At 50.4% G+C, this 25006-nt stretch overlaps 8 protein-coding genes across 8 annotated transcripts; 3 read left to right on the top strand and 5 right to left on the bottom strand.

Moving 5' to 3' along the window:
* Positions 1 to 2327: 2327 nt before the first annotated feature.
* BDP81DRAFT_397738 (cutinase) lies at positions 2328 to 3506 on the bottom strand (the record flags this gene model as incomplete). Its single annotated transcript, XM_060588364.1, has 4 exons — positions 2328 to 2633; positions 2722 to 2801; positions 2864 to 2981; positions 3177 to 3506. 4 exons carry the CDS (start codon positions 3504 to 3506, stop codon positions 2328 to 2330), a joined length of 834 nt encoding a protein of 277 aa, XP_060441451.1.
* Positions 3507 to 4652: 1146 nt separating this feature from the next.
* Positions 4653 to 6306, bottom strand: BDP81DRAFT_483732 (family 43 glycosyl hydrolase; the record flags this gene model as incomplete). The annotated part of the gene is made up of 3 exons (XM_060595077.1): positions 5836 to 6306; positions 4737 to 5694; positions 4653 to 4696 (listed from the first exon to the last, which is right to left on the bottom strand). Exons 1-3 carry the CDS (start codon positions 6202 to 6204, stop codon positions 4653 to 4655), a joined length of 1371 nt encoding a protein of 456 aa, XP_060441450.1. The 5' UTR covers positions 6205 to 6306.
* A 1111-nt stretch (positions 6307 to 7417) lies between these two features.
* BDP81DRAFT_463962 (elongation factor EF-1 gamma subunit) lies at positions 7418 to 8223 on the top strand (the record flags this gene model as incomplete). The annotated part of the gene is made up of 4 exons (XM_060594093.1): positions 7418 to 7531; positions 7575 to 7653; positions 7708 to 8006; positions 8068 to 8223. The coding sequence occupies 4 exons, from the start codon at positions 7418 to 7420 to the stop codon at positions 8221 to 8223; spliced, it is 648 nt and encodes a 215-aa protein (XP_060441449.1).
* A 3576-nt stretch (positions 8224 to 11799) lies between these two features.
* Positions 11800 to 13218, top strand: BDP81DRAFT_463961 (gibberellin 2-oxidase; the record flags this gene model as incomplete). Its single annotated transcript, XM_060594092.1, has 5 exons — positions 11800 to 11845; positions 11907 to 12119; positions 12190 to 12410; positions 12471 to 12804; positions 12878 to 13218. 5 exons carry the CDS (start codon positions 11800 to 11802, stop codon positions 13216 to 13218), a joined length of 1155 nt encoding a protein of 384 aa, XP_060441448.1.
* Positions 13219 to 14910: 1692 nt separating this feature from the next.
* On the top strand, positions 14911 to 16223 carry BDP81DRAFT_463960 (MFS pantothenate transporter; the record flags this gene model as incomplete). The annotated part of the gene is made up of 3 exons (XM_060594091.1): positions 14911 to 15195; positions 15256 to 15933; positions 16014 to 16223. 3 exons carry the CDS (start codon positions 14911 to 14913, stop codon positions 16221 to 16223), a joined length of 1173 nt encoding a protein of 390 aa, XP_060441447.1.
* Positions 16224 to 16311: 88 nt separating this feature from the next.
* BDP81DRAFT_435840 (uncharacterized protein) lies at positions 16312 to 17703 on the bottom strand. Its single transcript, XM_060591080.1, has 3 exons — positions 17557 to 17703; positions 17347 to 17499; positions 16312 to 17291 (listed from the first exon to the last, which is right to left on the bottom strand). Exons 1-3 carry the CDS (start codon positions 17612 to 17614, stop codon positions 16405 to 16407), a joined length of 1098 nt encoding a protein of 365 aa, XP_060441446.1. The 5' UTR covers positions 17615 to 17703; the 3' UTR covers positions 16312 to 16404.
* Positions 17704 to 18027: 324 nt separating this feature from the next.
* On the bottom strand, positions 18028 to 20169 carry BDP81DRAFT_435839 (uncharacterized protein). Its single transcript, XM_060591079.1, has one exon. It carries the CDS (start codon positions 20050 to 20052, stop codon positions 18187 to 18189), a length of 1866 nt encoding a protein of 621 aa, XP_060441445.1. The 5' UTR covers positions 20053 to 20169; the 3' UTR covers positions 18028 to 18186.
* Positions 20170 to 20738: 569 nt separating this feature from the next.
* Positions 20739 to 21936, bottom strand: BDP81DRAFT_328028 (zinc-binding dehydrogenase; the record flags this gene model as incomplete). Its single annotated transcript, XM_060585183.1, has 2 exons — positions 20739 to 21652; positions 21723 to 21936. The coding sequence occupies 2 exons, from the start codon at positions 21934 to 21936 to the stop codon at positions 20739 to 20741; spliced, it is 1128 nt and encodes a 375-aa protein (XP_060441444.1).
* Between the last annotated feature and the right edge of the window lie 3070 nt (positions 21937 to 25006).

The raw sequence follows: 25006 nt of genomic DNA, 5'->3' as shown, positions 1-25006 counted from the left end.
CGCGATAAACGCGTGGTTTCGCCTTATAGCGAACATAATCGCGAAGTACGGCATCGTGGACTCCGATATCTATAACTTTGATGAGACTGGGTTTATGATGGGCTAGATTGCATCCGGAATGGTTGTCACGAGTGCTGAAAGGCGTTCAAACACGAAAATGACGCAGCCTGGCAATCGTGAATGGGTTACAGTCATTCAAGCCATTAGTTCGTCAGGCTACAGCGTTCCGCCGTACATCATCGTCGCAGGCCAATATCACCTCTCCACCTGGTACACAGAAACAGGTCTCCCACGCGACTAGGTCATTGCAACGTCTGAAAACGGATGGACAATAAATGAAAGAGGCCTAGACTGACTCCAGTACTTTGATCGGCATATAAAACCGCGTGCAACTAGTAGATATCGCCTCCTCGTCGTTAATAGGCATGAAAGTCACCACTCTGCGGACTTTGAGATATATTGTAAGGAAAACAATATCATTACACTCTGTATGCCGGCCCATTCGTCTCATCTACTTCAGCCCTTAGACGTTGGGTGTTTTGGGCCACTAAAGACGGCTTATGGTCGACAAATTGAGGATAAGATGCGCCGGGGTAATACGCATATTACGAAGGAGGACTTCTTCCCTGCATTTCGCAACGCTTTCACGCAAGCCCTAACGGTAAAAAACATCCAGGGAGGTTTTAGAGGGGCTGGGCTTGTTCCGTTAAGTGCTGAAAGTGTGCTTTCGAAGCTGGATGTGAAGTTACACACTCCAACGCCCCCAGGGTCTCTCCCAGCAACACCCCCAGCGTGGACTTCTCAGATACCAAACAACCCAACAGAGGCAAATTCTCAGTCAACTTTGATTAAAGATCGAATCTTAAATCATCTAAATAGCTCGCCAACACCAGCTAGTAACGCAGTTGACCATGTCCTCAAAGGGACACTAGCTATGATGCATCGTAATGCTCTTCTAGAGGCTGAGAACAAAACCCTTCGGGAGGAGAATAATCTACTTAGCCGACGGCGGAGATCTAAGAAAACTCGTCTCAGGCAAGGAGGGAGCCTTACTATAGCTGAGGCAGATGACCTTCAATCACAGAGAGAGGCTACAGCTCAGATTGAGGAGGAAACGCGCCGGAGTAGTGGCCGTCGGCCGAGGACGGAAACAGGTCAACGGCGATGTGGCGTCTGCGGGAACACTGGACACAATGCGCGCACATGTCCATTTCAGAGAGAAATGTCTAGAGAAGAGGATTATGGGTAGTTTCAATTAATTAAACTTTGTTGATGTTGATCAAGATTTACATACGTGGAGTGGTTGCTGTCGAGCGATCCGCTCGCTTATCATGCACGTTATAACTTATCCTTATAATTCCTCCTCTTTCCTCTTTAGCTTAGAATAGTCAATCGACGGCACCTCTACGTTGAACAAGCCTAGGGGCCAGCCCCTTACAGATGTGGCTGTCTGTCATCGTTTGACGGCGCGCAGCTGGAGACAGGATAGTGTAGCAATCCCTGAGACACTCCCTACTCTTTCGTTTGTCTTGAACTTCAGGTGTTACGACTAGGTAGATGGAAAACACAGTATCCCTTTTTCCTTTACAGGAAGCAAAGAGATTCAAGAACAGCTGTCCTAGAGCAATCCAAGTGTGCGAGGAATGGGGATTTCATTGGTTCTTATTATTATTCTAGGCACGTAAGTTCGTAAAAAGGCTCACCCTTTGCAAATATCTCATGGGATTTTATAACGGCGATTGACAGATTTCTTATTGCCAACAATCTGGGATGGTTGTAAATAAGCTTTAATCTTGCAAACTGTTCTTCACTTGCCGTTTTGGTAATCATCCTCATCGACGTCGAATCCAGATTTGAAGTAGCTAGCTGATGTGACCGAAGCGTCCTGAACTTCTCGGGCTTGATCAGTGCATCATCGTTCACGTATCTCATCGTCTTGATATGATCATGTCACGAGCCATGAGGCTGGGATATATACAAGGACTTGGGTGATCACCCGCTTGTTACGACTTGCCGGCACGTAGATAGCAGAGAACCGTATCTCAATCTCGTCTTCAGGACCTCCACAAGCAACCATGATGTCGGAATCATGAACCTTGCAACGACGTCGGACCGTTTGCGTCGGACCGTTTGCGTCGGACCGAGAGAATACTGGAGTTTGTGTTCATATGTGGAGTTTTGGACGTTTCATATACCGGTGGGATGAGAGGAAGCTTGAGAAGGGCTCTTCAGGTCGTAGTCTTCATTATTGAGTAATTACATGTACACTGCCGGAAACAATCATAGCCAATCGAATTCCGTCCAGCATGCTCTTTTCATGGCTCCTCTTACAAGATGAACGCTGCAAGCATAGACAGACCAGCCAGGGACATCAGCAGGCCCGGGGCAGAGTCGGCAGCTCCGGATCCCGGAACCGTAGAGGGAGTGGCAGTCGGCGACGAACCGTTGGTTGACTTGGATGCGTTGTACTGCGCCGAGATAAACTCAACTGCATCGTCGGTGTAGTTGCCAAAGTATGAACCGTGGACGAGAGTGTTATTGCCGAGATCGCAGTAGACATCTCCCGTGTCGCAGTAGGACTCGATCTTGGATGCGTATGCCTCGCACTTGGTCACGTTCTCGCGGGGGAAAAGCTAGAAAGCAGAACGAGTCAGCGAGTCCGACATTGCACTACCGTAGTGTTTTGATCCCGCCACCACGTTTCGCCCAGGTGGAACTTACTCCGTTGCGCTTGCTCGTGCCTTTGTTCCAGCTTGCGCTGACGTTGTGGGTTGGGTCTCCGAAGAGAATCACGGCAATGACTGAGCATGTGTAAGCTTCTTAATCATGTCAACGGATAGTGACTGGGCAGGCGGCTACTAACCACTTTGGTCGACGACGGATGCGAGAACGGGAGCTGTCTGATTGAACTCAATGTTGAGAGCTTCACCCTCGTCCTCGTCGACACTGCCGCACAGAGTATCACCTGTCACTTGCGCACCCTAAAGTTTCATGCAAGTCAGCGGAAGTAAACAAAAGTAAATTTGCAAGTAGCCGTCCAATTTTCCCGCCCAATTGCCACCCTCCTTCCCGGCGCTCTGGTAAAAATGGATGATCATGTCATCCCATGAAGCTGAATTGGCATTGATGCAGAAGGGATGCGTAATATCGAAATCTTCACTACGACGTTAGCTTACCTGAGAGTATCCCAACAGCGCAACCTTGGAGTTCGGGCATCGCGCGTTGTACGATGTCAACGCGGCATTCAAGGCCACGGCGCCGGCAGCGACGGAGGTCGAGTAGTTGTCAAACGTCGCCGGGTAGTCGAGCGGCGCGATCTGGGACCCGGGGATGGCTGCAAAAGTGCCATTGGCGACGCTGCCGATTCTGCCGGATCCGGGAGCTTCGTTGCTACCGCGGGCCACGATGATGTACACGCCGGTCGCGCAGGTGCTGGTCACGTTTTGCGCCGTGGCGGCGGTGGCGGCGAGAATGCCGGCGAGGGCGGTGCTAGTCTTGACTCTCATTTTGGGGGCGTAAGCTCTATGCTCCACTGTATAGGAGAGATCAAGAGGGTTGTAGGGGGATGAAGGACTCGAAGAAGAGGCTTAAAAGGGTAGAGCAAGAGACGGATGCGGAACGATCGGGGAGAACAATGGCTCGTTGTCCAACGTCAGCGTCAAAGGAAATCTTGGGGGAAACGAAGAGGTATTTATCAAGACCTGCATGACGTCGCATACTCACCGAGACCCCTTCGGCCAAGCAAACTAGAACGATATCCGCACTGAGACCTTTCCCGCAGCTGCGGAAAGCTGTCGATGGGAAACCCACTCGGATAAAACAGTTCCCCATTGCCCTTCTTTCTTAGTCGCAACAGGCCCAGAGACTCATCGGTGGGCTGGGGGTAAGCTAGCCTCTAAGAAACTAATGCATATCGAGGTGTTCGGATCGTCAGGTGTCATCCCAGACCGCTCTACGATAACGAATCAGCTGAGTGCCATCGCCAACAAACGGCCATCGATAACCCTCTCTACTTCACACACATGTTCGGGCCGTAGTGAGATAGTACACGTGTAGACCGGGACACTGGCTTTGAAGAGCTGCCGCGCGGGGTCAGTATTGATAGGATGTAGCCTGTTGCACGAAAAGGTGACCGTAAATGGCATATTTGGGTGGGCGAGCTAAGCAAGATGTCGATGAGGGGTTTTCAGAAGGACCCAACAAACCTCGGCATTGGATCCAAATGAAGCATCGCGTTCCAATACCCCAGGTCTCCCTCCGGGGCTCTGGTCCCCTTTGGCGCGTATCAACCTCCACTATTGGTTCCGCTTAGGTCCGGTTACCCGGCGAGGTTGGGACTCGCCAACTCGGGGTTGGAATTGGAGCCTGCGGACTTTTGAGTGTGAGGAAGAGATGCGCTTTGCCCGGTTTGTTGGCTCTCTTCGATTCCTTGCATTGTGACTTTAAATTGCGGACGAACCGAGGGGCATCAGCGGCTGAGAATCGCTGATGTTATTGGGTCTACGGACTAGAGTAAATACAATGGTGAACAGATTCTTCTTTCTCCCACATTACGTGTTCCTTGCGCTTAGCTATTTACATTCTCAGAGATCTCCTTTTTCTTCCCATTTAGGTGGAGTCTACACGAGAGCTTCCAGATTCAGCAACAACAACTAGGCATTGGTGAATGACGAAACTCGCACAGAGCCCCCTAATGCTTTTGTCGCATAGTTGAATATGCCGTATCGGTAGTTAACCCAAAAAGAACTCCCAGTTATTGTACAGCGTGAATGACGCGCCAACAGTCTCGAAATTCTGGCCATCGACGCTGTAGCTGAAAACAACATTGCCAGGTCCACCGGGCCGAATATCAGCTACCATTCTCAGGTAGACATCTCTCGCATCAGCCAACGGTCTGCGCTCGACAACTGCTCCCGTCGAGTTCGTAGTCCAGTCGGTGTTCATGGTCAAGCCCCCGACAGTGACGATAGAATACACGTCCCCTTCGCGTTCGATGCCTATCCAAGAGGACTTGTCGCGCAACGCTGCGAGTCCAACGCGGTCACCGTCAGCCATGCTCGCAACATTGAGGTGGACGGTGCCGGTTCCAATCGGACCCCGAATGCGATGCGTCAGAGTGTTGTGAGCTGAGTACAGATCGGATGCCACGGTGACGGTACGGAGCGTGGGTCCGTTGTTGACCTCGAAACCACTGACATCAGGGTTGTGATTCCATTCCCACTCAGGCCGGAGGGACGTGCCGGAAAACTCATCGGTGCGAAGCGCGCTCGGCACATCTACCCGGGGACGCGGGTACTCGTAGTCTCCCCAGGCGCCGTTGACGGTCACCAGCGACGGGAAACCATCGTCTCCCCAAGTGATGGGAGCAAGTACGGGAGAGCGGCCACCGGGATAGATGTCTGTGAAGCCCACGTAGTACCAGTCTCCGTTCTGGGTGTCTACGAGACTGCCCTGGTGCGGCGAGCCTGTATTCGGAACCGAGCTCAGTGCAATTCGGTCGGCGAGGACCTTGACCTCGTACGGACCCCATGGGCTAGATGACTTTAGTACGTATTGTCCATCAGGCGGCCTCGTAAGGAAGATGTAATAGTTTCCGTCTCGCTTGTACATGCGCGCACCCTCGAGGGCACCAATGTCACTGGGCGTCTGGAACACAGTCTCTCGCTGTGTCTCTGAAAGTCCGTCGGCCGATAGCTGCGCTACCGATATCATGGTATTTCCATATGCAACGTACGGGGTATCGTCGTCGTCAAATGACAAGCCAACATCGTAGTAGCATGTGTCAATGGTGCCGGCTTTGGTTCAGGGCCCAGATGGGTCAGGTGACGTGTAGACGTAGGTCTTTGAGAACTCTACGCAGGCTACAAAGTACCAGAGGCCGTTGCTCGCCCGGTGCCGAAGAGAGGATGCCCAGATGCCCTTGACATAAGCATTCTTCCCATCCGCGAGGTCATATTGCGAGTTCCAGTCGAGAACCGGGACCGAGTGGCTGACGTACTCCCAGTTGACCAAGTCTTTAGAGCGTAGGATGGGAGCGCCGGGGGAGTAGTGCATGGTGGATGCGGTCAAGTAGTAGGTGTCTCCGACGCGGTGAACCTCATTGTCGGCGAGCTCTTCCCATATGACCGGGTTGGTAAAGGTCTCTGCCACGATAGGGGCTGCCAAAGCAGCTATCGTGACAAGTGAGCGAAGCCAGGATCTCATCGTGCTGATATGATGAAGAGCTCACTGGGTTGTTGTGTAGAGTCTATGGAAGAGCTATTGAGTGAGATAATTGTGTTGTCTAAGAGACATCATCTCGGTTTTATCTCTTTCCACCCCAGGCGCAAGATCTGTCTCCGGCCGACTCGGATCTTATTCACTCGGTACGAGGTCATCGTGAAATCCAGTTTCGAATGCCTCATTGGCTCGTAAAATCTCGACTGTCGATCTACAGCCTAAGGAAATTACGCCCCAGCTCCGGTGCTTCACTACAGTTCTTCCGGCAGTTGCATGACTGCGGATGATGCGAAAGGCCGGCATCAGTTCAGCCGATGACCCCAGGTTTTCATCTTGCATTCGGCCGACTGCATGGCTGGATAACCCCCAGTGATTCGGCCGGTGGGATGGAAGACACGCTCCAACCGTCTCCCCTCGGTTCCCAATGCAAGGTCACATTTCAGCTCGGAGCCGGTAGCATTCATCTTACAGTGTCAGTTGATGCTACAGTGATGCTCCCACCAGTGACTACCGCATCCGCGCCTATTAAAGATCATGACAGGGAGGCATTCCCCGCATATCGGGAAGTCTTTGCCTGCTACTGAGTAGAGAGATCACATAAATCTGCCATTTGTGTAACCGGTTTAATTGACGATTTTGGTCGGTTGGTTCATCCATCTGATAAACTCTAGATGAATGAAGGAGACGTACTCTTGAGACTCATGCTCTTCTGCCAACACCTTATGGAAGATTTTGGGGGAAAGGTACTCAGAAATTGTATGGGAGTGGGGTTATCTTAGGACCAGCATCGCATTTCTAATCACGTACCTAGCTTACAAGTGATAGCAACTCCCTACAAGGTCAATTGAAGAGCTCAAAACATGATATTCTACAGAAACAGTCAGCGCAAGGAAATTTTTTGATATTTCCAGCCGCATTTCCGAGCTTTGAGTTGTCGAGGTCTTCTTTGGATGCAGGAGGAGCACTTGTTGCGGGCGAGAAATCCACATTTATCGGGGGTGGAGCTTCTCCCCGTGCCGATAATCAACGACAGCATGCAGGCTGTATTATGTAGGAAACAAGATATCCCGCCTAGTCAACTACATCTATCATTTCAATAAGAACAATGGAATCGGGCAGTTAGAAATATTCACACGGCAAAGTTTCACCTACTTTCATCCACCCTCTAGTCGAACACGCTACTATTATAGGCAGCACGATGTCTTTCGGCAAGCTCTACACGTATCCCAAGGCGCCCCGATCCACGATGGTGCTCTTCGTGGCCAAGTACAATAAGCTTGACGTCGAAATTTGCAACGCCTTTCCGATCAAAGTGTACCCGGAAAAAGGTGGTGTCGGTGAGGAATACCTCCAAGTTCCATACCGGAAAGGTTCCCGCACTGGAGACCGCAGACGGCTTTGCTGTCTACGAAAGCAACGAAGTTGCATGGTTCCGTAAGTCCCAAGCTTATTCAAAGGTACAAGCTCCGTGAACTTACGGCATAACAGTGGCAAAGCAGGATCCAATCACCAAGCTCTGTGGATCCGGGTTGAAGGAGGAGACGACGGTCCTTCGGTGGGCCTCTTTCACCAACTATGAGCTCTTACCGCCCATCATGGCATGGATAGGACCCATCATTGGGCGGGCACCCAATAGCCCGGAGATTCTCAAAAATTGCGAGGAGAGCTGTGAGTTGACAATTCGCGCCATCGAGACGGAGATCGCGGGAAAGAGTTATCTCGTTGGCGACACACTGACCCTTGCCGATCTTTTCGTTGTTTCTGGTCTCGCAAGAGGTTATCAATATGTAAGAATCTTATATAACCATGATTGTCGTCAAAACCAGTGCACTTCTAACATTTCCCAAGGTTTTCACTAAGAGCTGGGAAGAGAAGCACCCGGTGGTGCATGAATACTACATGCGCATTAGGAATGACAAAGATGGAATCTTCGACAGCATCCTCAGACCTAATGTTATTCGCGACGAGGCTGGCGGCACGTATCCTGACTACGATGGCTTGTAAGCTGGAGTAGTCCATCAACTGCTAGATGGCGTCACTATAACCGTCTCCACTCGTTCTCTAATTTTACCAAATTTCCCTTATATTGGCTTATGAATAATCTCGAACCAGAGTAAAGTTAGAGAAAGAGACGGATATAGTGACGTTATCTAGTAGTTGATGGGACATAATTATATACGGCGGAACAATCCGAGTCCTTTTACCTAGTCTCCTGTCTAATCTCATTGAACACCGCAACAATCCATTTACTAGGTGGCCACACATCTCTAGCCGAAAATGTTGCCTCAATCCACGCCAAGTACCTAGATTCGGCGTCATCAACCGTCGCTGCCTCCTCCCAGAGACCTCTTTGACCACCACATATATCTGGGCGGATGGCGGCTAGTATTCCAGTGAGAATGACACGAGCAGACATGGCGTAGATGCTAGGTGCTTGAATGCTAAAAGAGGCTGAGCTGGTCTGCAGGCTTACGGCCATCAAACGTACTATGCGCCATTCCAGCAGACAAGCCTTATATCCTATCATGGTGATGAATGGATCTTCGCTTATCATAGGAGTGCCTCCAGGATTCAACTGGAAGTTGAGACGGATGGGTTTAGTATCGCGAGAAAGAAGCATCAGAATGCTCTCCAAACTACTCGCGACCCGCATGACTGAGACAGTGTGAGCTGGTATCTTGTTTCACAGCGATGCTGAATGCTTCACATGGAGGGATGACAATTTGAAGAAGAGCTCACATACGTACCATCTCTATCCTCATACACATCTCGATGCTGCTTTACACGAGGCTTCCCAAGCTCCCAACACGTTGAAACAGCAGATGGCAGGCTATACTCGACGATGCCACTCGTGAGTAATGACTCTTGGTGAGTAAGGTTCATGGCAGCATAATGCCACACGATCCAGACATTACTCCATAGGCTAGACTCTACAGAGTCAGATTCACCCGGAGGGTTGGTAACAGTGCATAGTCCGGGAAGAGACGGCTTACGCATGATGTCTGACAAGGCATTCAGAGCTTGCATAATTGATGTTCGACTAGCTTCTGAAATGATTGACAGGTTGTTTTTGGACTCGCCACATCGCACGTTGTTGTACAAGAACGAACTTGCCAAAGGTCACGAATCATCATCAAAATTTGTGTGATGAGCATGAGACACGCAAAGGACGAATGCCATAGCAGTCGTAGAGGCCGGTCTGGCGGGTTAGGATTCATCAAGAACATGAGACTTGCGTACAGATCGCCGTGTTCAGGACCTGGGTCGCCATTGGCGTCATAGTCGTCTTCTTCGTTGAACGACCCCTCTTGCGAGAGTATGAGTGCTTGCCAGGTTTCGGCAGTGGATGCTTGACATATATCATCTTGACACGGAAGTTCGTATTTCAATTCTAGAGCTGCGAGCAATGGAAGTATGTTACAACAGACTGAAAGTTGAGCGTCGAGGTAATATAGACAATACACAATTCTAAGTCTCTGTTGGTATACACGTCAGCAGGAGCCTGTAGGCCGGTACGAAGCTCAATAATCTTGGTATTGAACTGCGTATATCTGTGTAAGGAGGAAGTTGGTGGGCGTAGCCCACGATTCCTCCGTTGGGTGTAAGTAGGTGGAAGGGCCGTTTGCAACGGCCCAGGCCACCTTCCAAATCCACCCTTTTCTGCCGTCAATATTCCAACAGTCTCCGTTGTCAGCTATAAACTTTGACTGACATTATGTCGGTTTTCGCGCACGCAGGTAATCATACCGCTTTCTTGACTCGTTGTACATAGCAACTCGCCAGGCGTGCTCGGTGACAGTCGACGAGGAAGACACTGTAGGCTCATTCGGGCTGGAGACTTCGTCCACGCCAAGAGCTACTCTGTCTTGAAGCATTTGATACTGCCGCACAGCATCAGCAAGCTTCCTGTGGATTTTGAGAGCTGTTGCGAATCGGCCATCGTCGCAGTTGTAGAATGCGTAGTATTCAAAGAGTAGATAGGCCTGCATGACCCACAACTCTCTGAATCTGACCCGCCGACTCTCGCGAACATATAACTCCTCACATCGCTCAACATCCACACAAAGGTCCTCTTGAATATTCACTCAGTATACATCTAGAGACTTGAGGCCCGAAGAGAACAACGTGGAGCTTATCTCTTGGCTCGAACCTTGGGCTTGGTAAATGGCGCCCAGGCAAACGATTGCCTTTATCAACGGCTCTTGAGCCGTGTCCACGTCGAAAGTTGGCTTATGTAAAAGCGGGAACGTGGGCTGAAATCGATCGAAGTAGGCTGAGACAAATTGAGGAAGTTTGAAAAGCCAGGAAATGCCTTGCGATGCAAACACTTGTGACATAGGAGTTGACTACGACATCCACAACGTTACTTGGTCTGTGAACAGAAGGGACCAGTGGAGGAAACACTTACACCGTCACCGTTTGAACTGACATTCAAGCGGTTGGCCTCATATGCGTTGCTAGCTTCCCTTTGTCACCCATCGGCTGGTGCGGCATGACTGGCGACATGGATTGTCTCACCGGCGCGGTCAGTATTCGCATGATACCTTCTCAAGTGGCGTTTTCTCAAATCGCTACAAACCAACTCAGTATCTCCCAAGATTTTGCATAGAGGCAATTGTTACCGACCTTCTCGAGAAGCTGACTTCACACTGCGGGCATGGAAAAGGTCTCAAATTTGACCGCTGATGTACTGCATCCGTCAGTCTTACTTGTCGCTGGCCAGTTGCCATGATTCTGTCTTGTAATCACCTGATGATGTATGGCGGTTCAGATTCTCCTGCCGACTGTCGGCCCTTTGCATTTGGACTTATTGGCGGAAACGAAATCACCTGTCGGGTAAAACGACTAGAGCACGCGGGGCAGTGGAATGGCTTGTCGTTTGATTTTGCAGACATTTCTATACTACTAAGGATGAAGTCGGTGAGACTGCAATGTTACTGCATCAATTCGGCCAAGTGTTGTGGTTGACTTTCGGGTTCAATCGTGTTCCACAAGATCTCACTAATCGGTCCCGGCAATATCTCACAGTAGTCGTGAGAACATGGAGGGAGGATCAATGGGCATCTTGATTGTGATAATAGAGACCACCTGATAGGACAATCGTCTTCTCCGCAAAATGTGGGTTCACCACTCTTATCATTCACAGCTGTACGCTTGTTTATTGCCCAATGCGGCCGCACCGGATAAAGCCTCCCAAGTCTTGAACTCAAAACGCCTACCGTAGTAATTTTTGCAAGCCGGATTCCTCATTTTGAAGGACTCGATGCAGCATGAGGAAGCTTGAAAGACCTTGGATACAATCCAGGCAAATGAAAACTGAGAGAGGGCTTGGCTGGAGCTCACCGAGGAGGAGCCCCAACAAAGGTCGCAGAGACGGCTTGATAAGAGTAGGAAGAGTGCACTCATGCGGGAGTCGTGTTCCCAAGAAATGCACTTTACGATATAACAGGCAGGAGAGATCGCATTGCTCGAGTCGAAGTCATCGACTCTTCAACAAAGCACTCACAGAACTTTATTCGCATCTTCGTCTGCATCCATCCCTATCTCCAAAATATTCTCATTGCATCAGCGATAGAAGCCATGTCTCTTCCTCCATTCGCACCCGCTCCACCAACCAAGGAGAAGTGTAAGTCTTACCTCCCGAGTCAATCAATCGCGTTTTAGCCAGCTGAATCTGTCCTGAAAAGTGGACTACGTCAAACTCGTGAACCTCGACATGCCCAAGTTCGACGACCCCACTGGCCGAGAAGAATTGGCAAAAGATCTCTATGAAGCTGCGACTGGTTACGGCTTTCTCACACTGAGCAATCATGGCATTTCCGATGAAGTTTACGTTCGTCAAATGCAGATCGCAAACGCGATGATGACCCTCCCGGCAGAGGGAAAGGCACCGTATGAAGGTATCTAGAGTCGTTTTATTTACTTCGACAGCCCAGGATATGAAGGCTGCAAGCGTTGACACAGTGATAGTGACCCCCGAAGAAGATGCACGAGGACTCTATGTTGGATACAAGCCCGCTGGGCCTCTCGGACACAAGGGTAGCTTCCCCAAACAGCTGGATCATTACAATATTCTGGTTCATGATCCTCTTGATCGCCCTCATCCCGAGTTTATGCGACCGCATCTGGAGGAGACACAAGAGGTGATGCAGTTCATCCGCACCAACATCCTCAAGAAACTCCTGACTTTGGTGAGTTCCCTCCTTAAATCTGGTACGGGGCTTAATCTGATCGCCATGGTACTTGTTCAGGTTGCTATGATCTTGGAGGTCCCTGGTGAGGTCATTCAATCCACGCATGCGCCTGGGGGATCCAAGACCGAGTATATCAGATACATGATGTGCGAGCCGCGATCCAGGGCAGAAAGCGAAAAGTACCGCGATATCTTCCTCTCAGGGCACACTGATCTAGGCACGTGGACGTTTCTCTTCTCGCAACCCATTGCGGCACTCCAGGTCCTCGATCATCACGATGCAACATATCGCTGGTTTGAGCACCAGCCTCATGGTTTGGTCGTCAACTTCGGCGATGCCCTCGGACGCTTGACTGGGGGTCTTTTCAAGGCTACCATTCATCGTGTTGTCCGTAAGTAGCTATGTTCCAGTGAAGGTCACTCATGATCAAGTGCCTAGGACACAAATAATGTGCAACATTATAGAACCTCCCGAGGATCAACGCCACCTTCGTCGCATCGGAGTCATTTACTTCTCGCGTCCGGCTGATGAGCGAGAGCTCGTTCCTATCGAAGGCTCCCCTCTTCTTCAACGACTCGGCCGCGATAAGCCAATTGACGAGCAAGTATTCTGTATGGCGGACTTCCTGGACGCTCGAAAACATGGGTTTAAGCGTTACGAGTATGAACTTGATCGTCCGCGAGATACTCAGAAACATGCCGACTTCTTTGCTGGTGAGTATTCCGATCCGGAAGGCCATCAGAGCCTCGGCAAATTTGACAACGTTCCACGAGAGGTTTATGTGCCCTCTCTGAAGGCGAGCTAAGTTTTGGATCATGCACATTGTAGCTCGCAATTGATTACGGGGGTCATCTCGTATTATTACCAAGAAGCGGTGGATTTCATAATATTCAACATGAGTGATTTCTTGTATGTGTGCAATGTGGATAGGATTTGACTGGTTTCGCTACACGAAGCAATTGAACTGCATCTAGAAGTGCTCCAAGCCTGACATCAAACTTGGGATAAATGACTGCAAATGCCTCTCACTCTTTCAGTGTTCGGCCTTGCGTTTAACCCTTGCTGCGGCTTCGTGAGATGGGGAACTTCGTGTCTCATCAACTGCTGGATGGCGTCCATACATCTGCACGTACTTTTATGAGGGATATATGTTGATGCGACCCTTTTCCCTTTTATTCGTCCATCAATCATTTCCGTATAAAGAAGAATAGAACAAAGACTGGAGATGGAAGTACTGACGGCATCTAGCAGTTGATCTGATAGCACAACAACGTCATATTGCTGTCGCTAACTCATCTACAATGCTTCAGTTTTAGTGCTGAATAACCCAACGGTACTTCGAGCCACGATCTAATTAGAATGAACAGTGTTTGTTAGCCTTTGGTCTGGGGTTGGCCCAGCCATGTTGACCTTGCCTTGCATCGAGATCGACGGGAGGAGCTCCTCCAAGAAGTTGACCCACCCATCCAACTCAACACATGTACTTACTTCTCCAATCTCGCAAATACAAGGAACGGTCGGACATTGGAAGGTCTGGCTTATCGCAGAGTACCTAAGCAACAACAGCATGGTAACTTGGCATTAGCGCAGGTTTGAAATGAAAGGCGAATCTGCTCTTCTGCTTTATCTATGGACAAGATATCTCAAGACTTCCAAGCTTCTTGGCCCTGCTCACCTAGGTGGTTAGTATATGTCAAGTAGTATCAACCCCCCGGAATTTGCTTAGCCTTGATAATGGAAGTTTCCTGAGGAGGGCGGGGCACCCGTGGCACCGTCCCTTATCCCCGAGCCTGGAATGCCTTCTATGTCCAGGGGGGAGATATCTTGAAGTAACAGCAGATAAGACACCAACGTCGACTGCGTCTAAAGAACAAACCACTGCACCCAAAGCATATCAGATATAAGAAGAGCTCTCCAGCCATCTCTTCATATGCGACCATCAATTCTTGGGTGCACATAGCTTCCAAGCCCTCAATTACCGACCCGACACCCTATATTTTACTTCTCGCATTGCCAACTTAAGCAAGGTGCTTCAGGAGATACCATGGGTTTTGTCTCATCATTGAGGGAGCACTTCAAGGTTGCCTCCACTCCAATGGAGAGGAAGCTTGTTCTCAAGTTAGACTTTTTCATTCTGACATTCTGCTGTTTAGCATACTTCATGTGAGTGACGGGCTGGGATACGGAACCTTGATCACGACGACGCAGATGCTGATAAGCATGGCTTTAAACAGGAATTATCTCGACAGGGCCAGCATCACTCAAGCATATGTATCCGGGATGAGGGAGGATTTGGGTTTTAAAGGAGCTCAACTGACAATTGTCACGACTCTTTACGCGACGGCCTATCTCATGTAAGTTCTTACAGCCACACGCAGTATCGGCCCTCGGGCTCTAAGGGCTCGAATTCTGACCGTGTTCTTTTTTATCTGTCAGAGGCATTGTCCCCAATAACTTGCTCTTGACTTATTTCAAGCCTTGAAACTTCTTCCCCTTTATGATTACAACTTGGGCGGGAATCACCATGCTGAATGCAGTGGCAAAGACTCCGCAGCATCTTATGGCTATCCGATTCTTACAAGGTTACTTCGAATCATGCATCTTTGCTGGAACCCAGTACATCCTGGGATCGTGGTATACCAAGAAAGAGCTTGGCCAGCGCACGGGATTCTTTACCGCTAGCGGTCTCGCTGGTGGCATGTTTGGCGGCTTCCTACAGAGTGGCATCCATTCCTCAATGAATGGTCTGCACGGATTACCAGGTTGGAAATGGCTTTTCATTGTAAGTCTACGACTTTCGACTTTTGTTTTCTCGAAGCTTCTACTCACTACCTATGCTCAGATTTCCGGCATTATCACACTGCCTGTCGCTGTCTATGGGTACTTCTTCTTCCCCGATACACCTCACACGACCACGGCCTTCTATCTTAGCCAGGAAGAAATTGCTCTTGCAAGAGAACGAGTGCCGGTACAAGAAGTCGACAAGACTGAGATCATCCTGTCCAAGTCTTTCCTCTCCAGAGTGATGCACTCCTGGTACTTCTACGCCTTCTGTTTCCTATGGATTCTAGGCAACTGCTCCGAATCGCAGTCCAACCAGTCGCTTCTCAACCTCTACATGCAAGCTCATCCTACAGAGAAGTACAACCTTTATCAACGCAACAACTACTCCACCGGTGTACAAGCCATGGGCGTGACGAGCACGCTACTATGGGCGACTTCAACAGATATCTGGGGCAGGCGATGGCTGTCGGGTTACTACGTCTCCTCCACGGCTATTGCCAATGCTGCAATCATTCTTGCCCTGACTTCAACGGCAGCCAAGTTCGGGGCCTACTACTGGGCTGGTTCGATCTACTGCATCCAAGCCACCTTCTTTGCATGGGTAAACGACTCAATGCGAAACGAATCACCGAGACTTCGGTCTTGCGTTATTGCATGCATGAATGCAGCTGGCAATTGCTTCCAAGCTTGGTGGCCACTGATTTTCTATAGAGCGGGTGACGCTCCGGAATTCAAGGTGAGCACACGAGCTGTCCCTACCAGAGTCGAAGACCTAATACTTATGTAACTTTCGAGAGCCCGCTGAAATTTTGATAGAAAGGAATGATTGCCATGATAGCTGTGGGGGCAACAATGGCGATTTGGGTCACCGTCCTTGTCCTAGTCGAAAAGCGACGCGCCAATACGGAGCTTGAAGTAATCGAAGCCGTTGTGGAAGAGCGAAGCTTGGCATCAGAGGCGCCTACGAAGTTGGACGCTTCTAGGCTGGATACCCAGGTTTCTGACGTTAAGCCGTCTTCACACTGAATGTGATGATGCCCGATATTACGTACCTCTTGAGTTGTAGGCCGCAGCACAGCACACAAAGTTCAGCCGAGAGCGCAAGAAGCAAATGAAGTTGTGCCAAGAGTAAATGGCCAATTTGTTACATTAATAATACTTGTACTTATACTTGCAAATCGCCTTTCATTGCGGCTTCTTCTAGTGCTCAAGCCTCAACTGTGTTCTTGCTCACAACGCCCCTGGCAAATTCTCCGAAGGTGATATGCTGCTCCGAGTCAACCTCCTCGCCCAGGTTCGGCTGCGTGAACACTGCCAGAGTGTTCCTTGCCACCCGGCCATTACTCATGGAAGGCCTAACTCCTCTTACAAAGTGCGGCACGGCCTTGAACTTGCCCTTTGTGATCCGTTCAAGTGCCTCGCCTGTCTGAAAAGCAATGCAATCCCTCGGAATCTTGACCTGAACGGTGTCACCTGTCCGAGACTTGATGTAAAGCCCAGCGAGAGGATCGGGGCTCCCTGCCATCTCCTCTAACGGGGAGAGTTTTGTGGCATCTTTTGCGTGTGAGACTGCATCCGATGGTGTCTTATGCTCATCAACGAACATTGCAGACGTCAAGGCTGTCAGAACCGAGTGGTCGAGGTGCACGCCGCACCAGTCATCCTCGTTTTCACTTGATCCCTCCTGAGATTGCGGGTAGTAGTGCAGCAATCTGGCCTTGGTGGTGTTGCTCGTGCTGACAACGTGCTCGACGTATCCCTTGGTGTAACCCTCGATTTCCCTCTCCGCGTATTGATCGCACGCTCGTGCAACGAGCACAGCTGTGTCGATCAAAAGCCTGCAGAGGTCTTCCAGACTGCTTTTGAAGCCCGGGAGAACCTCGCTCTCGGGCCAGATGTTGGGTGATAGGTATTCTGGGAAGTTCTCCACTGAGAAATCGGGCGTTGGCTTTGCGGCATCTAATTCCGGATCGGTGTAGAAGGCGCAGTTGGCATAAAAGGAGCCTTTGAACGTGTCTACTTGTCCGTCCTTGAGTTGTTCTTTGCCCAATGACCAGCCTGTCAAATACTTGGCGGCGGGGTTCTCGGCCTTGTCTGCGTCTCAAGTGTCAGTGGCCATATTCTGACAACTCGAACGGGGGTAATTTACCAAGCTCAGCTTTTGGCAAGTTTCCGAGGTACGAGGCATAAGAAAGCGCTTGGCGTCTCAACTCGGGAAACTCAGGTGGGACGTTCTTGACAACCAAGATTCCTAGAGAATCTGGCCCAAAAGCCTCAACGAGTCTCTCAAAAGGCACATTTCCTAGAAAACATAATCAGTCACGGTGAATGGATCAGAACAAGACTGTTTTTGACATACCGTTTTGCAAGTCAGCCAGCGATACTACAACTGGCTGGGCAATGATTGGCGCGCTCATGGTGAGAGTTGTGAGACTATGAAGAGTTAGAGAGGTGAGAATGTTTTGCAGTCAAGGGATTCGAGAAAGAAAGAGAAGGGCGGATCTCTCTCGAGTACCTTCCTGGACTGTATCCGGTCTTAAATGTGTGCACGGCTTTCTGACCCCTATTGTGTTACACAATGGAATAGGTTGGACCAACCTTTATGGTGTATCTACGGTCTTGATTGTCTCATTGGGTAATTCTTACGAATCTCAGAAGGTTGGACCGGACTAAGTGGAGTGGAGGTGCCGGGACGTCTCTAGAACCACTTGCCACATTTGGCCTGTCAACCTCCATAGACTTCGCCCGATTGGCTAATATTTACGAGGCTAACCTATCAAATGAGAGCGTCCGACTTCATTTCAGGAGGAATCGAGCCCATTGGTTGTGACTGGCTGGTATTTACGAATTTCAAATTCTCTCTACTTATACAGACCGAGGTTCTGTTGTCGGGAATATCACTTTTCTTTACGTTGACATGAGATATCAGGTTTGGCACGTTTCCCCTTTCTCATTACGTGATATACAGAGGCCATGACGCTGTCATATTTCATGAGTCTTCCACAACCACCGGTCCTAGCAAGTGGTCTTTGTCACATCCACTCGCCTTACAGATCTTCGATCGTACATTCGACGTCGGTCGCAACTTCGTTAGAACAGGCTTGCCATCTTGCCCTAGCGCTAGCCTCTGATAGACCTTATGGATCCTCCCCGTTTCTGGCACAGTCACGTCTTTCAACCAAAACCATCTGGATTCCGGAGGAACGAATCCTGCCGCATCGCGTCCAGTCTCCTCAAGCAGTAAGGCTCCCAAGATTCCGTCCATATTTGACACCACATCCCAGGCGACCATTGACGGGGGTATCTCATGCAGTGCTTGCAATGCCGTTATGCGGATGTCGTGATTTCTGCAGGCGCGCACAACAGTGCACAGCGGTAAAATGAGGCCCTGCCCCAGCAAAACTGACGTTGGGCGGGGTTGTGACACACAGTCGCGATATAATTCAACGCAAAGCATCGTCAGATCTCTGAACTCGTTCTCGAATGCATCGTAAGCCACCTCGGTTGGGTCCAGGCAGCAAGTAAGTGTGATGTGGAGAAGAAGCCAGTGGATTTGGGCGATCCGGAGGCCCTTCTTAGTTGCGATGTCCACCCTCGGATTCTCGGCATAGTATTGAATAACTGATCTCCATTGTTGTAGTTGCGAGAGGAAGTTTTGCTGGTGAATGGTGAGGTGACGGAGCATGTCCATAGACACGCCCTCTGCAGTGACATCGGTAGAGTTGCCGATGAAGCTGACGGCAAAAGTGAAGAACCTGCCCCATGAAATGAAGAACTTTGAGATCGGCTCGTGTTGAGGATTATGAACTTCAGAACCAGGATCGATTTTGAAAGGGTGAGTGTGATGGCGGCGAGGTTGAAGTGATTGTGACAGCTGGCTCATTGCTGCTATACAAGGGAGCACATGCTCCATATCGTCGAATTCGGAGTCACGGTACTTTGCCTCACCATCAGGATCGCTTTCGAACATTGTGATTGAGTCCCTGAGTGCTCCTAGGCATGAGTTGAGGAGCATTTCGGCTGTCCTTGGTTCACCCTGGAGCAGCTCGTACACAACAAGTAATAAGGTTGTGACAACTACCGTGGTTGGTGATGAGGCTGTGATCAACTCCATACGTTCTCTGAGAGACTTGACTGCCTTGACATGATGTCGCAACGCAACCTCACGATGTTCGGTTACAGCGTATCCATCCGAGGCAGGTGGTAACGCTTTCCTCCTAGGCGAGCTTGGTCTCGCATCCTGAGGGGTGGAGCGAATAAGCGCCCCAACAGCTAGGATCGAGTGGTGAATACAATCATCTTGCAGACCTTCGCCGACGACTAGATAGGACCAGTTGGGACTAGTGTAGTAACCTGCCAGGTTGGTGGAAACCTGATGTCGAAAGTAATCGTAGTATACGCCGTCCTTGTGATAGATCTTTGGTAAGCTCGAAAGAGATCTAGGAATCTGAGGTGACAAGATGATCTCGGATCTGCTGGTGCTGCAGACGTCGGTGGGGTCGGCTGAAGTGGACCGAGGAGCGATGAGCTGCGGCGTATTCCGGCGGACCACGTTCTGGTTTGTCCGTTTCCTCCGGCGGTCGATGCGGTCCACGTAGCCCTCGCAGACGACTCCGACCTTCTCACAACGGAAACATGTGGGCTTGCGCTCGTCGCATTTTACATGGCGAGTCTTGCAGGTGGCACAGCCGGTACGCGCCTTCGGTCCACCCGCCCTGCGCCGTTTGGTCTCCTCCGTCGGCGAGGCCCGGTCGCTGGTGCAGACGGACTCGGGCGACGGCGGTGCCTCGAGCGGCTTAGGGAGGATCCAGGGACCGATTTTGGAGGCCAGGTCTGGGCCGAGGAGATTCTCCATTGTTTATTTTCCTCTCTGTGCGGCCTTGGTTCAGGATTGGCTGACCGGAGGAGAAAGTGGTGCGATTCTTTGGCGCCCATATGAGTAAAAGAAAAGGAGTTCAAGGAGTTTAGAGATGGGCTGCTCAAGCCTTGAGCCGCTCGGGAAGATTGGCCCTGGCCTGGGGGATAAATGCAACGGTGAGTTGGGAAAATCACCGTCTCCACCATGCCCCCCGGATTGCGGGGTTCTCGCATTACAACGAATGCAACATTATTCGCGCGTTGTCTTATCAGAGTCTCGTGTGAATGGTCAGTTGACTGCTCGTAACTTGCTGACCAATCACAAAGTCCCGGTTTGTTCGGGGTCCTCTAGCTTAAACATGAACTGATAAGTCGGGAAATGAGCCGAAAGAACCCCGGCTTGGCTTGGCTTTGTTGGGTGCGCACATGTTTGTTGCCGAAGAAGGTTCTTGGAAGTTAAACTTGAGGCTCAGATTAGACGTCGGCATTGCGAAATTGGCGATGAGGTTCTGAGATCGAGTTGAGATATCTGCAGTCAAGCTTTGTGGACAGATGTGTAATAAAGTAGCGTTAAGGGTCCCTACTTTGAGGTCCAAAAGTCTATAATGATTTTGAGTTACTATGGTGATGGCAGTATGAGCTCCATCCGCCTCATACTAGACACCGGAGCCCACGGACCATGGCTCATGACCAGGCAATAATCGGCTTGACAACATCGCCGCGCTTCATCGCTTCTACGGCTGATGCAAAATCGCCGTGTTCAAAGACTTTGATCAGTTTTTCAACCGGGAACTTCCCCTCTCTCCACCATTGTACCATCTGAGGGACGTACTCGGCAGTATTGACATGCCCCTGAACAGCTCCGAAATACTGCTTTCCGCTGACCATGAAACTCTGCATGTGAAGTGACAGATGTGACTCCGGCATTCCGGTGCCAACCTGAATGATCTTCCCCATGTACCTCGTTCCTTGAACTTGGGCATCAAGCAGTGGTGGGAACGCGCTGGTGTCGATGCAAATGGTTGCACCAAGCCCTTCAGCAGCTTCTTTGATTTTCTCCGTCACCTGGGCCATTTCCAGCCCGGTCGTGTTGATGATGTGCGTAGCTCCGAGTGTCTTGGCCAGCTCGAGGCGAGACTCGACTCGGTCGATTCCGATGATGGCCTTGCACCCTTGGTTCTTTGCTGCAATGACTGCTGCCAAGCCTACGCCTCCCATACCCGCGATAGCGATGCAGTCGTCCGGACCGGCCTTGGCGACGTTGATGACAGTTCCGCTGCCTGTCTGGAGACCGCACCCAAGCGGTGCGAGTATTCTCAGGTCGTCCCGAGTCAATCCGAGGCTGGCAGCGTTCACAACCGACTTGTCGCTGACAACTGTATGGTGGGCCAAGCTGGACTGGCCAAAGAAGCGTCCGCCTATTCCGTCTGAGAAGACTGATTCTCCCATGAAATTGATCTGAAAGGAGTTGGTGCAGTGGGATGGTGGCCCTGTCTTGCAAACGTGGCACTCTCCGCAGTATGAGAATGACAGAAAGACGGCATCGCCGGGCTTGACCTTTGCCACGCCGTCTCCAACCTTGACCACATATCCAGAACCTTTGATGTGGACATAGTCAGCATAATGAAACAGAGCAACAATCCACTTGGTTCGCTCAACATTGCTTACCTTCATGTCCTAGGACTCGAGGGTAGTAGACTCCGGGAACCCCCTTGTCGTCAGGCGTGTTACCACAGTGTAAGTCTGTATGGCAGATGCCCGAAGCAACAATCTCAACAAGAACCTCATCTGAGCGCAGATCCCGAAGAGTAACTGGTTCGATGGCCCATTTCCCCTCAGAGAAAGGGCCTCTGGCGACGATAGCTTCTGACTTGAACGACATTGATAGAACCAGATGTCAAAATGGGTTGTTGCAGGGGTCTGGTGGTAGGCCAAACTTTCGAAGGCTTATCGGTAGGAGCTTGAAAGCGTCAGAGTGCGTATCGAAATTTCGAAAAACAAGGGTTGCATGAATAGTATTTGTCTCGGAGTGATGGACAGTAGAAGAAGGACCGGGGAAGATGGAGGTGCGGGGTTGCATGAATAGTATTTGTCTCGGAGTGATGGACAGTAGAAGAAGGACCGGGGAAGATGGAGGTGCGGGGTTGCATCGTGATGATAAGCGCCTTGCATCAACATCTGCACCCCAACTTCTTAATCAGGCAGTCCCCGCCGCCACCAGAATTAGATAACCCTATTACCAAATAATTCCGGTTGAAGGCGGCTTCCATATTGTATCATGAGCCAAAAAAACTGCCAGACTGATATGTTGAGAGACGCAAGTTGCTCAGAGAACCTTGAAGTGGAAGAACCCGACTGTGATGCAAATTGCAACACGTTGTACACGCCAAGCAAGGCTGTGCGCTTTTCAGATCAACGAAATTCGTGCTTGAATGTGGCAGGTTTCCAGTACACTAAAGAACAGGGCATGGTCAAGCTCACGAACAACCATGCCTTGCGATGGTCTGAAATTCCTGGTATGGGTTTCAACTACCTATCCCATCGAGTGCCACTTGACCCCATTTTCGCCAAGACCCAGAATACCCACTCTTTACCCTTTTTTACCCCGCATTTAAAGGGGTACTTAACAGTACGTCATTTATCCCTATGCTCTTTTGCGTATTATCACCACTATTACTACCATTTGGATTGATGCTGCGATGTCTTCTAGTGATTCTGATACCTCTATTGCTTCTGATGCTTCTGATACTTCTGTACGCAGCTGTATAGTAGTTGAGATCCTTCCAGAAGACCTTACTGCTGCCTGTAATACAGACTGTACGCCAGAGCGCTGTGACGCAGCAACAGTCCGGCCCCACGAACCTCCAGCTACCGAGCATGGTCTTCCGGGCTCCTTCCGGCCCTTTGACGTGCCGGCCCGGGCTCAAGAGGTACGGCAGCTGCCGGCAAGCCCGCTGGACCTTTTCGTCCAATACGTTCCGCAGAGCCTCGTGGAGCAGTGGGCCCAGTGGACAAATGCGGTGCCGTTGTCTGGCCCTAGGGCTAGAACGTCTAGAGTGAATTCATGGCGGCAGACTTCAGTAGAAGAGATCTACCTCTTCCTAGGGATCCTATTATATATAGGGATCCATAGGGAATCTACATTATCAACCTATTGGTCAACCCAACAGCAAACGGAGGATCCTATCCACCTATTTACGCGGTTTATTTCTAGAAACCGATTCCAACTACTGCTCCGGCGACTACGGATATTTAGCACGGCTGAATTTCAGCCTAGCCAGCCCAGCCAGGGCTGGGGCCGGGGCCGAGGCCAGCGCCAGGCCCAAGATCAAATGCCAGACGTATCCCATCGAGTGCCAATTGGCAACAGGTACATTATGCCCAGTTTTGACCCACTTTTGCCCCCTCACCGCGGGAATACATGACGGTACGTCATCAACCCCTATATTTTCCCAGCTGCGTTCACCACCACAACTAACATTTCTACAGATGGGCAACTGTCGCGATGTCCTCAAGCGACTCTGATGCGTCTGATTCGTCAGCGCTTTCACATATCACCGTCGCAGTACTTCCCGAAGACCTTGATAGCGCCTGTACAGCTCAATGTAGGCCCGAGAGGTGTGATAACGCAATTGTACGCCCACACGAATCGCCTCCGCTAGAAAGGGGCACACCGGGCCAATTCAACCCCCTCGACGTGCCCTACCGCGCCGCAACAGTACGGGGTCTATCTACTACCCCTTTAGAGCTTTTTCAGCAGTATGTGCCTTTGAGGCTGGTTGAATCGTGGGTACAGTGGACCAATGAAGCCGCAGTACGAGGCCCTGTTCAACAACACTCACGATCCCACAGAAAAAAGACGAGGTCAGGGTGCCTGCAGTGTGGAGTAGCGCTTTGTAACTCGGATGATTGCTGGTACCTCTTTCATAGTCAGAGTATATAGACAACAGAAGTATCCATAATCTAGGCTTTTTGGTTGGCTAGAAGAAGTCTTGGCTGTCTCCTGAGTGGTCAGTTCCCCTCAAGGACATGTACCTGTTGCCAATTGGCACTCGATGGGATACGGTGGCTGTGGCATTTACATGGAAAGGGCCCATACGCATTAGTCCCCCAGGCCCAGCCAGCTTTCCAGCAGGTAGTAACTACTTTTATTTCCCTACTTCCAGCTGCAACCTACCACGTATTTCTTGACAACCTCTTTGCTTCTATACGTCTCTTTCGTACCTTACGTAACCAACAGGTTGGAGCTTCTGGTACTTGCCGAAAGGATTGTGGGATAGATAAGACCTTAGTTAAAGAGAAAGAGACTGAGGGAGGAGATATCCCCTGGGGTGAAGTACACTGTATCCCTACTTTAGATGGGGAGGTAAGCTAGCAGCTTAGCCAAGCCCAGCCAGCCTACCTACCTAGCTAACTAGTAAACAGGTTAACCAGTTTACCTGGAAGGATAATGCCCTTGTACTATTTCTATCAACTGTCTTCCAGAACGGCGAGGAAGTTATCCGCAGCCGCCGCCGCCCAGCTGGGAATTCCACTGCTAAGAGGGCTGCCCGACAAGTCTTTGGCCCAGACGTCCGCAAGAACCTACCAATCCCTAGGGCAATTGATGAATATAACCACAAGTTGAATGGGGTTGATGTAAGTGACCAGATGAGGTCCTATTATCAATATAGCCACCCTATTCGTCGAGGGGGCTGGCAGTCAATTGCCTGGAATTTCTTGCTGGAAGTGGTAGTTGTGAATAGCTTCTTACTGCAGCTCTCGGGCAGCCCTAGGTGGCAGAAGGTAAAAACCCACTACCGCTGGCGGCAGCTGCTTGCAGCCCAGCTTATCCAGCAGTTCGGACCATTAGCAGAAGGACGGCAGAGGTCACGGCATAGACGGGCTGCAGATAAAAGGAATATGACGGAAACTATATGTACCCACAACTACCTAAATGCAGTAGAGGGATC

This window comes from Colletotrichum phormii, assembly GCF_030913505.1.
Source record: "Colletotrichum phormii strain CBS 102054 chromosome Unknown BDP81scaffold_20, whole genome shotgun sequence".
NCBI classification, from domain to species: domain Eukaryota; kingdom Fungi; phylum Ascomycota; class Sordariomycetes; order Glomerellales; family Glomerellaceae; genus Colletotrichum; species Colletotrichum phormii.
The sequence above is the reverse complement of the archived record's forward strand: the minus strand, read 5'-3'. Positions and strand labels throughout refer to the sequence as shown.

Coding starts and splice junctions, on each gene's coding strand:
- BDP81DRAFT_435839 (XM_060591079.1), bottom strand. CDS start 20,052: ATGGAGAATCTCCTCGGCCCAGACCTGGCCTCCAAAATCGGTCCCTGG.
- BDP81DRAFT_435840 (XM_060591080.1), bottom strand. CDS start 17,614: ATGAGCGCGCCAATCATTGCCCAGCCAGTTGTAGTATCGCTGGCTGAC. Junction 17,500..17,556: donor GCTGGCTGACTTGCAAAACG/GTATGTCAAAAA, acceptor TATGTTTTCTAG/GAAATGTGCCTTTTGAGAGA. Junction 17,292..17,346: donor CTTGCCAAAAGCTGAGCTTG/GTAAATTACCCC, acceptor CTTGAGACGCAG/ACAAGGCCGAGAACCCCGCC.